This window comes from Gymnoscopelus braueri, assembly GCF_963280865.1.
Source record: "Gymnoscopelus braueri genome assembly, chromosome: 9".
Lineage (NCBI taxonomy): Eukaryota > Metazoa > Chordata > Actinopteri > Myctophiformes > Myctophidae > Gymnoscopelus > Gymnoscopelus braueri.
This window is the reverse complement of record NC_137610.1, coordinates 23,987,950-24,006,034: the sequence shown is the minus strand read 5'-3', so window position 1 is coordinate 24,006,034 and position 18,085 is coordinate 23,987,950. Positions and strand designations below refer to the sequence as shown.

Sequence of the window (18,085 nt, the reverse complement as noted above, 5' to 3'; positions counted from 1 at the left end):
AGAACTCTACCTTTGAGACTTGATGAAATCACCCTCATGGCAATAAGTAGCTCAGCCAGTAGATCACTTGCCTTTGAATCGCTCGGGATCGAACCCAGGTTCTGGGTTTGATCCCGGGCATCGATTTGGATAGACATGCGGTAAGTTGGCTACTGGGAGCTGATGGTGGGTGTGGCGTTTCTCCGCAATCCATCTCCCAGGTACCTAGGGCACTTAAAGAGAGAGACGCCCTTGCTGCTCGGCTGGTGGCAACAATAAGTCACTGACTCTGTCCTACTTTCTTGTATGGCAATAACGCTATTTAAGTTCTGTAGCCCATGTAGTTCCTTTTGGAACTAATATGTGGTTTTCAGTTTTCTTTTCCACTTTTAGTACCTACTGTACTATGGACAATGATATCTTTGATTAGATAAGGCTTGTTTTATTGTTCCTCTTGAAAGAGTTATACAGGTCTGTTGAAAGCCCCCTCATGGTCCCAGTGCACAGGACGGAATTAATATTTCCTGAGGAGCAACTATGAAGACGTACTGCCTGCGAACAATTGGAATTATCATTGGATCCTTTTTGCTGTTAATGTATATCATCATTTATATACAAAGCAGCATGAGAATGGACCAGTCTCTTCGAGGGGGGCTCATAGATCAAGAGGTTCTGAGGCGAAAACTGGAGCAGATTGAACAGAACCTAAATAAAGTGGGTGAGTGAATATCTCTGCAGCATTGATGACATGGACCACCTTGCAGTGTTGTTTTGCCCGCCAAAAGATTTTCAATAACAAAAAAATCTTTCCAAGAGTTAAAATAAAATAAAGAAAATAAGTCAGCCTTCAAATATGATCTGAGTTCAACTGATAGTCCATATAATGGATACAATTAGGTTAGGAGTATCTAAGCTTTGACTCAAGTACTAGGGTTGAGTACTTTATCCACCAATGGTAATTCTGGGTCATTAAATAGTACGACAATTTCACCAGCAACATTGTATAGTTGTTGAACATCCAAATATTTATTTCTTGTGTCTCATTGTGCACCTGTGTTCAAACCGGCCATGCTTGGGGAGAGAGAAACTAGATCATTTCCCAGCACAATGGACACACGGGGGCGCCATTGTACTGCAAATGTCTGATTTGAAACATACAATCCAAGGCTGAATTTCAAGAACAATTTTAGGGTACACAACATCAGCCAATTAACAAACACAAGAGTTTGAGTACCGCCCAGACTGTAAACATCCTTTTAGCCCTGATCTCTAAGTACATAAAAGCTTGATAAAACCCACAAGAAGACCTACAATGGCATGTAGGCCTATAATCCATCAAGAGGAATGCCTGTACAAGCGTGTGCAATGCATTGGTGTGGTTTTAATGTTTCCTTAATATCCATTAGCCAAATTAATAAACTCTACTATAAAATGGTGGCATTGCATATGATCAAACTCTACTTTTATGGTAGAGTTTGGTATACAGTCGACCGGATTCCCAATCTATTCTAGGCCACCCACTGTTTTCGCTCTACTCTAAATACATTTGGTCAAAATAACAGATGTAGATTGGTTATATAGCCCCAGAATAGAGATGCTAGGATTCGAGTGTTACTGTAACTCAAGTGTTAACTACCACTACCAATGTGGGTTTTGTTTTGCATAATTGTATTGATCAATTTGTATCCTTCTAAATTAAATGAGCATTAATGCTCATCTTAAATTCACCTTTGGATATGACTTCAAATTCAATACTAGACTTGCAACTACCGACTTATCAAAATTAAAAAAACTGCTACTTGGGCCTAACCCCTGTCCTTGGCTTGATGAAAAGAGTCCATTTTATGTATTCTTTACCCTTTATTTGAACTTGATGGATTTGAGTATGTGTGTACAAGTATTAAGCTATGCAAATAAGTACTATAAAGGCCTGAAGCATGTATTGGTCTGAATGAGAAAACAATGTATGACTGCTGCAGTGCACCCCCTGCATTGAAAATAATGACATCTTAATTGCATCACACATTTGATCAACTTGTAGATTATTCTGACTGTGTGCGTGTGTGTGTGGTGTAGCATATATATATATATATATATATATATATATATATATATATATATATATATATATATATATATATATATATAAATATTAAAAAATGCTGTTTACATTTCTGTCTAATAAAGTATTCAATCAGTCATCAATATTTTTATATTTTCTTTCTTTCTTCAAAGTAAGGTTCATGGAATCGTCCAGTCAAAAGGCATCCTCAAATGTCCACAAGACTCCAATTGTTAAGGAAAAGCAGGAGCAAAAGAAGGAGAAACCAGCCGTAACAAAATTATTTCCCAACTCCAATCTGTTTGCCTCGTGGGGAGATGAGCTATCAGAAGCAGACCAGAGAGAGGCTGAGGATCTGTTTAATAAATATGGATACAATGTGTTCCTCAGTAACCAGCTGCCTCTGGACCGCCATCTGCCAGATACAAGACCCAAGAGGTAAACAAACCTGAGTTTGATTGATTGATTGAATACTTTATTTAGAAGTTTGCAGAGAAAAAGCACATGAAAGTACAGTTTAAATACAAGGTCAACTAAATAGGATTAAAAAGGCCTGAAAGCCTAATGCATTGGCTTGTTTCAAATGGGGTCCTTATGTCCTGGTGGACAGTAACAAAGTACATTATTTGAGTACACAGTAGTACTTAAGAGTATTTTTTTGCATTCTGTATTTTGCTTGAGTGTTGGTATTTTTGGATACTTGACTTTCACTCCACTACATTTCAAAATGTATTCAAAATATTGTTGTTACTTTTGACGACATTTCTTGGAAGGGAAGAAAGTAGGCTACATTATGAATTAATCACTTAAGTCCTATTCCAAGTCCTATTCCCGATCTATAAGTTCACACCACAGCGAGTTATTGTGAGCTTGTAGATCTGCTATTTTCACAATTCAATATTTTTTTCTGGAAAATGTTTGATTTCATTTTGGAAAATGGCTAAATTTCAATACAGCAAATGCATTGACATTAAACAATAAAATGTAGTTTGTCATTTGTACTTTTGAATGTTCAAGTACTTTAAAAGCAAATACTCCGGTACTTATAACTCAAGTACAAATAGTAGGCTAATGTTTGTTGTCTTTTAGCATACCGTGTTTAGCTGTCAGGTGGGTATGTCTCACTATGTCCATCTCTCTCATGGTTCAGATGTCTGCAGGAGGTTTACCCCACAGAGCTGCCAAGCATCGGAGTGGTGTTGATTTACTTGAACGAGGCCCTATCGATCATCAAAAGAGCTGTCCGCAGTGTCATCAACCGCACCCCCAAACACCTGCTGAAGGAAATTATACTCGTGGATGACCACAGCACTAATCGTAAGAACTGACCTGCGTATCTGTACTTACTGCTTAGTAGGCTGTAGAGCCAATTAGCCATGGTTCACATGACGCTCATTTGTCACAAGCGTCATGGCGCAACTTGTTCCTGTTTTTTGAAATTTCTCCATTTACAACCCGTACATCTACATAAACGTTCAGATTTCAAATATAAAGTGCTTACCCCACAACCACGGATAAATCAAGTTTAAACCCCTGGGTCTAAGTACCCGTATCTTCCGTATTGTTCAATAAAAAGCATTTTAATCCGATTGGTGGCCATTTTCTCAAAATTTGCTTCATATGCTTTCAACTACGGGACCCTATTGGTTGGAAGGTATGTTGCACTGTGATACGTTATAATTCTATGAGAAAATGGCCGGAGATCGGATTAAAATCCTTTTTATTGAACAATACGGAAGATACAGGTACTTAGACCGGGCGTTTCTACTTGTTACATCCATGGCCGTGTGGTCAGCACTTTATATTTTAAATCTGAACGTTGATGTAGACGTACGGGTTGTAAATGGAGAGATTTCAAAAACCAGGAACAAGTTGTGGCACGACTGTCATGATATGACACTAATGACAGTCATGTTTCAGGGCTATAGCTGTAATAGTCTGTGGTATTGTCATATTGTTGATGTCAGGTGATACCTTGTATTACCACCATACCTTGGGATGGAGATATAAAAATCAAACTGACTAATTTATTTTTGTGTGGTTTGGAGTCATAGGCGTGGTTCAATCTCTTTTTGACTAAGCCTGTACATCCTCGTACAGTTGACTACCACTACCAAGACCTTAAAAACTCCAAACCAGTAGTGGAAAAAGTACAACATTTTTACCCTTAAGTAAAAAGTATTTATACTGCAATGTAGAAATACTCTGTTACAAGTAAAAGTCCGTAATTAAAAATGTACTTCAAGGTTCAAGGTTCAAGGTTAGCTTTATTGTCCCTTGCGGGAAATTGGTTTGCAGCCAGATCATAGTAAAAAATACACATAACAACAACATTCAATACAAAACTAAGATTGTACTTGAGTAAAATACCAAAAGTATTGGTATCAAAATGTACTTAAAGAAAAGGTACAGAAAATTGGAAATACTCCAGTTAAGTAAAAAAATACCTACAAAATTGTACTTAAGTACAGTATGAGTACATGTACTTAGTTACTTTACACCACTGCTCCAAACCGCACAAAATACATTGAGTTTACATCTCCATCCCAGGACTCACCTAGAAGAGAGGGTATCACTGTGCAGAAGATAGTTAGCAACTCAGTTCCCATCTCTGTAATTATTTCACCAAGGTCAGTGATGTTCACAATCACTCCACTAGAGGGAGCTCCACCGACTTGGTACCTTGCAAGTTCAAAACATGCATGGGAAAAAATACATTGATTGATTGATTGATTGATTGAATACTTTATTAGCAGTTTGCAATAAAAAAAACACAGGAAAGTACAGATAAATACAAGGTCTGCTAAGAGGATTTTAAACCCAAGAAAGCCTATGGCTTGTTTCCTTTGTACTTAGTCACAGACAAATATACACTACTGTATGCAAAACATCATATGAAACAGTTAGAAAATAAAAGTATGTACAGTAAACAGTTGGGGGGGGGGGTCTAGGCTTTGCAGCCACCTGTAAGTGTTATTTTAGAGCGGTTTTGAAGGAGAGTATGGATTTACACTCCTTTATGACTGTTGGTAGGGCGTTCCACATTTTTGTGGCATAGCAGGAGAATGAATTTAACCCCTTGTTTGAGCTAAATCTGGGTAGTGGAGCTGAATTTAACCCCTTGTTTGAGCTAAATCTGGGTAGTGGAGCTCCCTCTGGTGTTGTGATTGTGGACTTCATTGACGTTTGTTAAGTATTTCGACAGGTACATCTGTGTCTTTGTGGTGTAGTCTATCTTGTAGACCAGGCCCATTGCAAGTTACTATACGCTGTCCTCTACCCTGAGCCATCCGACCCTAGCAAAGTGAGCAGGGGTTAGATGAGTTATAGACGTAAGGCCAAGAAGTAGCCTAACCAGTTTGTTTTGGGATGTCTGGAGCCTTGTTTTTAAGGCCTTTGTGGTGCATACCTAAAGTCTGTTCGCTCATATTATGTCACCTTTAAGTCCTAGTTGTCTCAGCAGCAATAGAAGCTGCTTTTAAATAGGGAACTGAGTAGATAGGCCTACTGTATTATTTATTGTAGGTTCCACGAGTTGTGTTTTTCGTGTAAAATAGTATATTTGAAGATATATACAGGGAATTCCCTATAGCTCGGGGAGATATTAGACTTTCAGGCCACCAGGCTGAGGTTGTGAGCCACTCTGCTACATATATATAGGCTATATTTTAGGATTTTTAGTATCAATATTGTAGTAATCTGTATCCGATGTATCTCCAAAACCGTTACTGTTGAGGAAAAAGGAAGCTGTGATGCAGATAATCCAATGTAGTTATTAGTCACAAGCTCTTGTTAGTACTTGTCATTGGTTAAATATTTATAAAGCCCACAGCCAGACTTAACCACTACTTAGCCTACTGCGGCAGACAGTGGCTCAAGAGGTAGAGCGGCCGTCCCAGAATCTAAAGTTTCCAGGTTCGATGCCCTGCAGCTCCTGGCTGCGTGTCGAAGTGTCCTTGAGCAAGACACTGAGCAGCCGTAACTGCTCCCGATGATCGGTGTGTGAATGGGTGAAAGTGAAGTAGGCTACAATGTAAAGCGCTTTGAAGGGTAGGAAAGACTAAATACGCTATGATATAAATAAATGCAGTCCGTTTACCATTACTGTGCCTATTATCCTTCCTGTTAGTTGCGCACCGTTGTTGAATAACCCATTCAATCCGACTGCCGCGCTATGAGCTTGTAGATCTGCTATTTTTGAAAAATCGTCAAAATATGTGCAAATGTTTGAATATATATATTTTAAAGCGAACATTTGTAGCTGTCAAATGTCTCAACAAATGTATTCATTTATCTGAACAACTATATGTTGCTATATCAGTGGTGCTCAAACTTTTTCATGTCAAAGACCACCCAAAATGATATGTATTTGGCCGCTGACCCCATCTCAAAATATTTAGTTCCATGGACCCCCAGAAGCAAAGATTTGAGTTAAAAAAGTTTGCTTTGAAATATATATATATTAAAAAATGTGCACACCTTTTCACGATTTTTCAAAAATAGCAGAACTACAAGCTTGTAGCGCGGCTATAAGGTTGTATATCTGCTATTTTTTAATAGCCAAAGTATAAAATAATGGTTTAAGTGGTTACACAGATGCGTTCCCAGTTTAAATGGGTTTAAATAGCCAATCTACAAGTTCACATCACATCCTGCAGAGTAGCTTGTAGATCTGCTACTTTAGGTGGTGCGCTCTACCCTGGGATCCTATAAGACAGCTGGGAAGAAACTGGGCTTGGAACTGCTCACATTTTATCTGCTCCCCTGTAGAAACCATAGCTCCATAGATTCATTGTTTGTTCATTTTCCCTCGTCCAGTGTAGGCCTACTTTAGATTTCACTGTATGTTACATTTTCAGATGACCTTGGAGAACAGTTAGAAAACTACATCAAACTCGTTAACAAAGAGAGGCCTGGACTCGTACAGAGGGTGAGACACGAGCGACAACGGGGCCTGGCTCAGGCCCGCTTGTCGGGCTGGGAACGTGCCGTGGCTGATGTTGTGGTCATCTTGGATGCCCACATTGAAGTTATGGAGGGATGGTGAGTAGGAATACGTTTGAAGTAGGGCTGCAACTATCGATTATTTGCGTAATGATTATTCTTTTGATTGATTACTTTTTCGATTAGTCAAATTATCAAGAAGGTATCGCACCCCTAATAGAAACTGGAAGCTTGCCTCCGAGCCTCTGGGCTGGAGAAATAGATGCGAACATTTTGCACAGATTCTGAAACTGTTGTGAAAGTTCCAAACAGTTGACTCATTGTTGTATTTTGTGGTGGTGGTGTTCAGGGCAGAACCTCTGCTGGCCAGGATCAAAGCTGACAGGACTGTGGTGGTCTCTCCTGTGTTCGATAAGGTCCACTTCACTGACCTCCATGTGGAAGCTTATCCACCGTTTGCTCACGGGTTCGACTGGCCCTTGTGGTGCTTGTACGAGTCCTTCCCATCAGAATGGTCCGAGCTCAACGACCAATCACAGCCAGGGAAGTATGTGGCATAAATAAGATACCCCCCCCCCTGTTTTTTTTTACTGACTGCTCTGATGACCCTTTGTCAGCTCACTTTTACATTAGTTTTACTGTTTTGTATTTATTTATTTTACACCGCAACCTGAAAACTCAGCTCTTCAGACCCCATCTCACCCCCTAGCACTTACTTGGACTGTATTTATTTTAAGTTTATCTTTTTGGATAGATGCTAGTTATACTATGCAGTTGTACTTTAATACTGTTTGCTTGACCACTAATGCTTGCTAGGTATTATTATTATTATTATTATTAGATAGCGTGTTGTTTAGACAGATGATATCTCTGCTGTCGGGCAGAAACTCCAAAATGTTAATTTTTCAGGAAATGACAAAAACAAAACAAGTGGAGTTAGAAGGTGAACAGCTGAATGCACCTCCAAGCTCACTGTGGCTGCAGTTACAGTACATGGACAATATTTATTCATTCAGAATGAACTCATTCCGAACAGAGATTCATACCCAACTGTTTACATGGAACCTGAATAAAAGTATTCCTCATTTACATGACCCAAAGCATTCATTCGGAATTGAATGCTTTGGGTCATGTAAATGAGCTACAGCTTTGTATGCGGTGCGAGCCGGTGTTCCTTTGTTATTGCCATTTTAATGCGAAAGTAGTAGATCTACAAGTTCAGACCAGTTTCTTTTTTTGCATTGGTACCAGACACGGTAAAACTTAGGCTAGCCTACTACTTGTCACATTTCTCATGTAGGCTACCTTAATTTTATTTAAACAAAAAAACGTTTCATCTGACTGAATAGATTCTTTTGATTATAAGTCCCCTTTTCATGTCAAGGACAGGTAAAGATTGTTCCTCCATCACAGGCTCAGATCCTCGGAGCGTCCGTTCTCCGGGACAAGCCTTAAATGACGATTAAATGACGCTATAGAATATGAATCATTACTTTTATCCCGCAGGAGCGAGCGCTTCTCAGCACCAACCGTGGCCGACGCATACAGAGACATAAATAGACTTATGTCTTTGAATTAAAGTTTTACTTCATACAATATTTTATATAAAAAATAATACAAATTTGATAATTTTTGGCCAATTCTGACAGCACTACTAAGCGCGGACATGTGCAAAAGAACGCATGTATTCCAAACAGAGAGGAGCGTTTGGAATAAAGTGTTTTATGGTAAATTCCGATTGGTACAGTATATACCCCTCCAAACCCGAATGAAAATTCATTCCGATCAGACCGGAATGGAATATTCTATTCCAATTGAGGTGTTTACATGAGCATTTTAATTCTGAATGAGCAGTCATTGGTGGAGCCAGTCATGGGTGGAGCCTGGAGTCAGCAAAACCAGGTAACTCCACCTCCCTTTGGTGGAGTTAGCTGGTTTAGCAGAAAGTTTGAGAATCCAATGGAGTTAGCTGGTTTTGTCAGAAGCGCTTTTTAATACTTTTCATTGGTTAAATATTTGTTTAATCAACACACAGACGTAAAGGGTGTTCAATAGCACTGATTTATGGGGAAAAAAGCAAAAGGGGAAAAATGGAGTTAGTTGGTTTCTGCCCGACGGCAACGACATGGTAGTTTCTTTGAAGCACTAAATGTTCTTTTTTCCTTGGAACTCTACTCATGTGACCATTTCTGCTGTTGTTTGTTGACTAGGTTCAAGTCACTCTGGATAAGAGCGTCTGCTAAATGCCTAAATTGTAATTGTAAAGAGTACAGAATCTAGTGCAAAAATAGATACAAAATGCAACGATATTGAATTGTGAATAGGTTACCAGTTAAAACTCTATTAAAACAAGTCGAACAAGCTAATATTGTATGTCCGACAACCTATGACAAACATACAGTGGCACTAATTATGTCACCTTGAGGTGACATAATTGTGTTGACTTTGGCCAAAGCTTTAGGGTTCATTTAAAAGCCATATGGTTTTCATACTCTTTGATGTTGTGAGTTATGGAGTTACTGTTTCAGACAACTTGGATAGAATCAAAGAGCTCACCTGAACTCACCTCTCTCTGAATTCTCATTAGAACTGCTTTTATGAAGGCTCAGGCATGGCATCTTAAACCTCTTAAACCCTATACTCAGGGGTGAGCTGAAGGGGGTGCTAGGGGGGGTCGGCGACCCCTTAGTTCTGAGACTATGGGGCTGGGGGCTCGCACGTGCTCCACATGCACGAGCAGCTCCACATGCACGCGCGAGCACACACCGCCCTCGAGCCGTCAATCATTAACACAGCAACGCACCGTCAGGGGCGAGCCGTCTTTAACACCTTAAACAATGGCCTCAACCTGGCTGCTTTGCATAACATTAGGCTACTCTAGAAAAGCCATGGAGTGTGAAAGGGTTAATCGCTTATCAGAGGACACAAGAGCTACAAAGTAATCCCTGTCTAGCTCTGGTCCATAGCGTTAGAAGGAGTTCTCCTTAACGTTATGGTACGTCTGTAGTAAAAATAAAAAATACACTTTTGGTACTCACCAAAACAAAGACGGTTTAATGGAGTTGAAAGCCTATTCTACTAAGTGGGAACACTCTGAGCCCCCACCTCACGTCTAAAATACACTTTTTGGCCAGAAAATAAAATATTGCACCGGAAGGAAGAATCTGGTCAATAGGGAAATTCCATTGAGAGGGCACTGTGGAGTAACCAAAAACAGGTTTTAATTCCGGTGAAATATTTTATTTTCTGGCCAAAAAGTGTATTAGACATGAGGTGGGGGCTCACAGTGTTCCCATTTAGTAAAGTAGGCTTTCAACTCCATAAAACCGTCTTTGTTTTGGTGAGTAGCAAAAGGGTATTTTTTATATTTTTTACTTGTTTTAAAAACCACTGTTTTTAAAGCAATGTAAGTCTTAAAAAAAAAGTAATTAAAGTAAAGACAAGTTGACTGATTATTTTAAGTACTTATGTGTGGGTGAATCTATGTAAAGGGCTTTTATATAAAACTAAAAGGAAAATAAAATTATTAATTAATTGAAACAAAAATAAAAAAAACAAATTAACAATGCAACAAAATAATAAGAAATATAAATACATTAATAATCACATGTTGAATACAGTATTTCAACTAGCACTGAGCTGAGTGGCTATGTGCACATGCCCGCGCGCGTGCACGTGCGCGCGTGCACGTGACGTCATAAAATATAGCCCCCATAGTTGAAAAATCCACAGCTCACCACTGCCTATACTACTCAGTTGACCCGGGGCCCCCAGGGCTCTGTATTTGGTCTGCTCCTTTTTACCCGCTTGCTGAAAGCTGGCGGGTCTATGCAGAGGCAGACCTACGACTCATCATTCGACAGATTCATTTGCATTCGACAGATTTTTTCGACAGATTTGCGTCATTGGCTGTCGTTTAAGCCAATGGGATACTTTCCCATACTCTGAACGGGCGGCCTCGTCCTCCCAAGCTATGGGACTATGCAGTCCTCCGAGCGCTAGCCGATTTTGGCTAATAGTTAGCTTGTATGATGTTACTAACTAACTGTTTTTAGCCAAGCGCGCTACTGTCCGCTCCCCATTAGTTATCGACGCAAGTCGCATTATTACTCTCGTAATTTTCATGTATTGTACATCCCAAAACAAAATTTATTCACCATGTTATGGTGCTGTAATGACTTCATATTTTCTCAACATAATACTGTCTTTCACGCGACCTGCCTTTTTACCCCCGGTCTCAGTAGCGGGGGGCGGGTGCGGGGAGAGACCGGCGAGTTGGGGCAAACGCAGTCCCCACAACATCATTTACTATTCTGTGCCTATCGGTACATAGCTCGGACGGCGGTAATTAGTATACATGGCAACACTAGTACGAGTACTTTTCCCACCACTGTTGCTGTTTTTAACATGACTGCCCTGTTTACAAATGAATGACTACACACTACAACCAAGGTTACTGTAGCAACATTTTTCATGTAAGGTATGACGCTAAAATCAGCTGCATTTTATCAGAAAAAAAACAGATCTACAAGCTCACAACGCATCGCCGCCTTGTGAGCTTGTACATCTGCTATTTTTTATTATGACGTTTTATTGAATACTTCATTTACAAAAGACATTAATGAAACCAAATGGACCCATTTGGGTTTTTCTTTCATTTACGCCAGTAGTGCAAAGGGCAAACTTGCAGTTATGCATTACAACTCAAGCCTAGCTGTTTCAAACAGTGAAATCAAAAGACACGTTGTGAGCTTCACTTTTATAAAGGGTTAGGGTTACATTGCAGTATTGATACTTTTACTTAAGTAAAACATTACAGTACTTTTTCCACCACTGTTGATGTTTTTAACATGACTGCCCTTACGCTACCTGTATTCTATGGACTCACTTAGTTTATTGTGAAAATAGTTTATTTCTTTCATACATAAATTCATACTAACTGGTCACCACCGGTCTTTTGTCCAGGAACAATGCATACAACACTATCAACCAGTCCTCCTGGGTGTGTGTGTGTGTGTGTGTGTCTCGTCATTTTTGTTGTTCATACATTTCTAAGTGAAACACTGTAGTTTTGACTTGGGTAAGGGTAGGCTACATTATGAAGTAACTATATCAGCTGGTGAAAATAGCAGATCTGTCAGATTGTAGATCAATTATTTTCACTATCATTGATATTGTACACCACACCACACCACACCACACCACACCACACACACACACACACACACACACACACACACACACACACACACACACACACACACACACACACACACACACACACACTTTATATTGGTAGCCAACCAATGAACCTCTGTGGAGTTATTTTTGTTGCATTTGAATGGCTGAGATTTTATTTTGATGACAACTTTTACATTTTGTGCTGCAGATTGGGGCAAAAACAGCCTGCCGCAAGCGGGTATATTATGACTTTGTCATTTCTTGTTTCCTCTCTACACTAAATCTCTTCACTGAAGATAGCCAATCTATAAGCTTACAACACAACGCATTGTGAGCTTGTAGATTGGCTATTTTCTCAGAGTGTTTGCCACACAATAGGGGTGCTAGGGCTCATGTGGTTTAAGTGAGAAGGTGCTAGATCAAGAATAATTGTACATCAGACAATGCATATGGACGCTTGATCCATCCAATTCTTTCTGGATTATAAAAGCATACATTCTCAGGCAGGCTAACTAAATAACTTTGTTTAAATCTCTTCTTAAAACACGAATATCTTGCAGTTTTATATTAATTGATGGCTTGTTATAACTTTGATTTTATCTTGTTTATCATAATCTTGGACAGACTTATTATCTGTTTTGTAAAGCACTTTGTAACTTGTTTTAAATAGTTATTGCACATTTCAATAATTCATTTTGCTTGTTATGAATGATGAATTCTGTTGATTCAGATGGTCCCCATACCTTAACAAAAAAGAAAATCAAGTAAAATATTGCTTCAAAGGTAGAATCTTCCAGCATGACATTTCCAGTGTTATTGTGTTAGTTTGGCGTGTTGACATTCATGCCTGTGCCCTCTGCAAATGCACAGTATGATTCTTGGGTCTCTACATATTGATTGTGTTCAGGAGCCCCTCTGTCATGGGCATCTTTGCAGCGGATCGGGTCTTCCTGGGAGAGATTGGTGGTCTGGACGGTGGAATGATGGTGTATGGAGGAGAGAATGTAGAACTGGGGATCCGTGTGAGTAAGCTCAGCCGTTCAGTAATACAGTGATACAATGGTGTATTCTTAGATCATTTAAAGGACTGAGATTACCCATTTTCAACCTATCTTCGTATAGTTGGTCCTCACTAAAGCTCATGATAAAATGGTAAAAAAAAAAATCTACTCGGTCTGTGTCTCATAAGAAGGCTGTGGGCATTTAAGAAACCTGCCTACCATTTTCTTTTTTCAATACATTTTTTTGTTTGGATTTGTATTAAGGTGAGAACAATGACTTCCATTATGCTAACTTTCCAGGAATAGAAAGCCTGCAGTTTTCTATAAGCTTGGATTCCCCATCGATGATGTCACTGGTAGGCAGGTTTCTGAACTGTCCACAGCCCTCCTCTGAGACACAGATGGGGCTGAGCATTAGTGAGGACCAATTATAAGAAGAGATCTGGTTGAAATGGGTGAAGATGTCCTTTAAAGTTCTGAATGCTTGCAAAATGGTATGTCAAATTAATATATTTTAAAGGGTATATGGATAACATTTATATGATTGAATATTTGCCCCAGAATAGGGATACTGGGGTTCATGTGGTTAAGGTTGGGGATTTTGTAACTACTAGTACTAATGAAATTATACTGCCTTCTGACAAATGAATGTACTATATTGTGGCCTAAGTGATATGTGTGTTCCCGGTCAGGTGTGGACGTGTGGAGGGAGCATAGAGGTTGTTCCTTGCTCCAAGGTGGCCCACATTGAGAGGGCCCACAAGCCCTATTTGCCAGACCTGGGGCCCACAATGAAGAGGAATGCCCTGAGAGTTGCAGAGATCTGGATGGATGAGTATAAAAACAATGTGAAGATTGCCTGGAACCTTCCTTTGAAGGTGGGTGTGAATCCATATCTGCCTGATTCAACTTAGACAACTGATGCATCCAATATCCCATACTGGTATTGCTATTTCTTTATTGTAACACCAAATCTTCACGTCTGGCTGGTAGCTACTGTACAATAGCTGTTGGCACACGGTAGGGTAAATACTACTCACAACTTACACACAAGGCTTCCTTCCATTCAAGCCAAATCTTCTACGCTTAGAAAGGAAAAATTCTCCTACATTTCTAAAATGTTATTAAGATTAAGATTTGGTTGGGTCTTTGACAACTTGTATTGGAGCAATCCATGTTTTTTGCCCTCTCTTGGCGGACAGAGGTAATTTAAACGATGTCCGTGCTACAATAAAGATGGTGGTCTTGTGTCCAATCCGGTGCGCTGTGCTTCAAATAACTTCATTGACATTGTCAACCACGCTGTGCCGTACCCAACTCCAAGGTCTACATTTCTCAATGGAAGAGCATAGGGAGACCATCTTATATTATATTAACACACCGGTACTCTCCCATACAGATTGGTTAAATCATGTTTTATTCATTACAATAAGTCCTGGGTTGTATTCTAAAGTGTATTCAAAACCTGACCTGTCGTTATCATACAGGATAATAAGATAGATATTGGAGACGTGTCGGAGAGGAAGAAGCTCAGAGAGAAGCTGAAATGTAAACCATTCAAGTGGTACCTGGAGAACGTGTACACTAGTCTAGACCCATGGGACAATCTCCTGGCTTATGGAACGGTAAGGTTCATTCTTCATTAACCACAGTAAACATTATGTGACTGGGGGGAGTCTGCCAGGTCTCTGTACTAGGCCCCCTCCTGTTTAGATATCGTGGACAAAAATAGCCAATCTACAAGCTCACAACGGGTTGAGTCGCAACGTGTTGTGAGTTTGTAGATCTGCTATTTGCGCTTTTTTTTTTGTTCATCAATTGTAATTGAGGCAAGACATTTTAATAATGGTAATATTGATTCAAAGTCATAACCGGGAAAGCATTTGTGTCATTTTCGATTTTAGCGTTGGCCATTCAAAAATAGCAGATATACTAGCTCACAGCGTGAGCTTGTACATCTGCAATGTTTTTATATGTTTGAAAAATCTTGAAAGAGTGAGAACTACTGATTTAGAAGGCATTTGTAGAAATGGCCTCAGCTCTTAATGGATTAATGCTAACTGTTCTTACCCTGGCGTTGTGCTGACCTGCAACAGCTGCACAACAGCCTCCTCAGGACATTCTGTGTGGACCAGGGAGTCACACCTGGAAACATTCCCATCCTCTATAGCTGCCATACAGAAACAACACAGGTAATCAACACTGTGTGTGTGTGTGTGTGTGTGTGTGTGTGTGTGTGTGGTGTGTGGTGTGTGGTGTGTGTGGGTGGGTGGGTGGGTGGGCGGTGCTGGGAGAAAAGTGTCGCTCACCGCAAATAACTGATTTATAAAGCGTCAAAGTGTGTATATCTACTTAGTGTCATTCGCTGAGTGACACTTTGTCCCGATGCGACCCGTTGTGAGCTTGTAGATCACCTATTTTTGGTGACAAAAATAGGTTATAGGACAAAAATAATTATATCCCCTCATACCTGCAACCTATTAAATAAAATAAAAACCTGGCTGCAACAGAGGAGCGCACGTGTTCGACATGTTTTATACCAGTTGCGTAGCGTCGGGACTTTCCTGGTCCATGCTGCTGATTCAAGCATACTGTAATAACTGCTCTCATTGGCTGTAGCACGAATCTCCTCGGGGAGTGATCGTAACCCCGTTTATACTATATGATGTCCAGTCGGCGACAGAGCCAAATATCAAACCTGCTAGATATCTAGAAACGCTCGGGAAGGCATCGCCGAGCACCATTATCGCGGCCGGTTCGTCTCGCAGAGCCTTTCACACACAGCAAGCAAACCTCGGCGAGCAACGCCCGATCTGCGCCAGGTCGGGGTTTTGTCGGCAAACGCCAAAAAAGGTCCACGGCAGCATAATCGGACCAAATATCCTACAGTGTGTACTAGCCCTTACAGATTACAGCTTTAAGCAGTATTACGCCTCATGTATAGCCTAATTTCTCATCCTTGTCACTCAGCATTGTTTCTACAAGACAGAGGGTGAAATCATCGTGGGAGGACTTCGATCTCACAAGTACAACAACAACCGCTGTCTTGTAGATCCAGGCAGTGGGACCAATCCCACCCTGGAGAGCTGTGATCTAGCCAGGCAGAATGAACTGCACATGCACTGGGACTTTAAACAAGTAAGACCCCCAGAGGGCGTTTAAAATGTGTTTTTTTTTCTTCTGGAAACGAAATATGACCATGTTATAGGTGACCATGACAGTTGCTAACTTAGCTAATTTCCCCCAAATTCTGATTCAATAACCATGACAATAAAACTGATTCTGATTCATGATGTTGCAGAGTCACCAAATAAGGAACAGGGCCACTAAAAGATGTCTGGAGATTGCCCAGGGACAAAGCTCCTACTATGAGCTTATCATTCAACCGTGCAGCAGACAACACTGGCAGATTCAGCATGTCATCACAGACTTTTAGCGTGCAGCATGGACAGTATGGTGGTCTGTGTTCTGTCACTCTCAGTGACTCACAAGGCCAAGGAAGAAATGCCACCCTACATTTTTCAAATCGGCCATACGGTGGCGCTATAACAGGCCGATTCATGTTTTTACCTTTAACTTACTGGACCAATCAGCGTGAAACTTTGCACGCACACTCCCTAGAGGCCAAGGGAAAAACCTCTGCCCTGCATTTTTCACATGGGCCTTTTATTGCGCCACCAGGAGGCCGATCTTTGCAAAACACATTTCTTGATATTACTCCTACAGATTTTGTCCAAACATCACGCAAATCGGTACACATTATCTCTGTAGTCATGTGATCAACACGGATCTGTCCGATTTCTCATAATCCATCCTGATTGGCTAAGATTGGCATCTAAAGTTTGCAGGAGTGGCTTGTTTTGAACAAAATAAACGCAGCGTCCGATTGCCGTGAAACTTTGAACGCACATTCCCACTAGGCAGAGGAAGGCTATCGAATCAACCAACCCCAGTGCAGTAGCAATCCACCCAAGATGCTCCCCATTTTAATCAGCTCTTCAGGCACCACACCCCACTACACAGTTAGGCTTCAAGGCAGCTTCCTCATAACAGCATCTGTGCAGATAAACAAAAGCATAGTAGGATTTCAGTCACAGCAGAATGTGCACATTCTGTTCTCAGAGGCTGCCAACTGTCTGTCTACTGTGTTCATCCGGTCTCAATTGGTTTGAATTTGGTCTGATCTTGTACGATAGCATGAACCATCCAGACCTCTCCGGTCATCTGGGAAAGGACTACTTTCTGTTCCTACAACCACAAATAAACGTGGGGAAGCAGCATTTAGTTTTAATGCACCACATATCTGGAACAAACTCCCAGAAAACTGCAGGTCTGCTGCCACTCTTATTTCTTTTAAAACACAACTAAAGACCTTTCTGTTTGCCACTGCCTTTGATTGAGTTATTTTTCTTTTTTTCTCCCTCTTTTCTTTTCTCCTCTGCACTGTAACTGTGTCTATTCATTTTTACTGGTTTTGTTTTATGTATCCTAATGACATTTTATAATTGTATTATTGGGTTTCCTTTGCTTGATGTTTTGTGTAAAGCACATTGAATTGCCTTGTTTTTGAAATGAGCTATACAAATAAAATTGCCTCGCCTTGCCCATCACGGAAGGTAAATGCTGACAGCCATGTAGGCAATGCCACATCATACTCTCTATTCATGGACTTACTGTAAATCACCCCCCTCCCCTCTGTCTATCTATATGTGAATGCTATAGATTCTATAGCATTCACAATTGTCATAATTATGCATATTGTGATGGACAATGGGAGGGAAGCATATGCAGTTGGACATGTCATTATGTTATAGTTTGCATGTGTGACCGTATCCTTACGCTCACTATGTGTTAAGATACAAATTCAGCTGCTTGGCTGTTGGGTGAATCAACACTGTCAAAATCACCTGTTTTTAAA

At 40.3% G+C, this 18,085-nt stretch overlaps 1 protein-coding gene across 2 annotated transcripts; it reads left to right on the top strand.

Moving 5' to 3' along the window:
- The first annotated feature begins 229 nt into the window (after nt 1-229).
- LOC308091494 (putative polypeptide N-acetylgalactosaminyltransferase 8) lies at nt 230-16,682 on the top strand. 2 transcript variants are annotated; one of them, XM_080437147.1, is made up of 11 exons: nt 230-697; nt 2,215-2,479; nt 3,192-3,358; nt 6,901-7,084; nt 7,335-7,532; nt 13,074-13,188; nt 13,860-14,015; nt 14,655-14,792; nt 15,264-15,359; nt 16,138-16,305; nt 16,469-16,682. In XM_080437147.1, the coding sequence occupies exons 1-11, from the start codon at nt 517-519 to the stop codon at nt 16,601-16,603; spliced, it is 1,803 nt and encodes a 600-aa protein (XP_080293273.1). In that variant the 5' UTR covers nt 230-516; the 3' UTR covers nt 16,604-16,682. The 2 variants fall into 2 exon arrangements, with proteins under 2 accessions (XP_080293273.1, XP_080293272.1); XM_080437146.1 differs by having other exon boundaries at nt 13,860-14,045.
- Nucleotides 16,683-18,085: the final 1,403 nt, after the last annotated feature.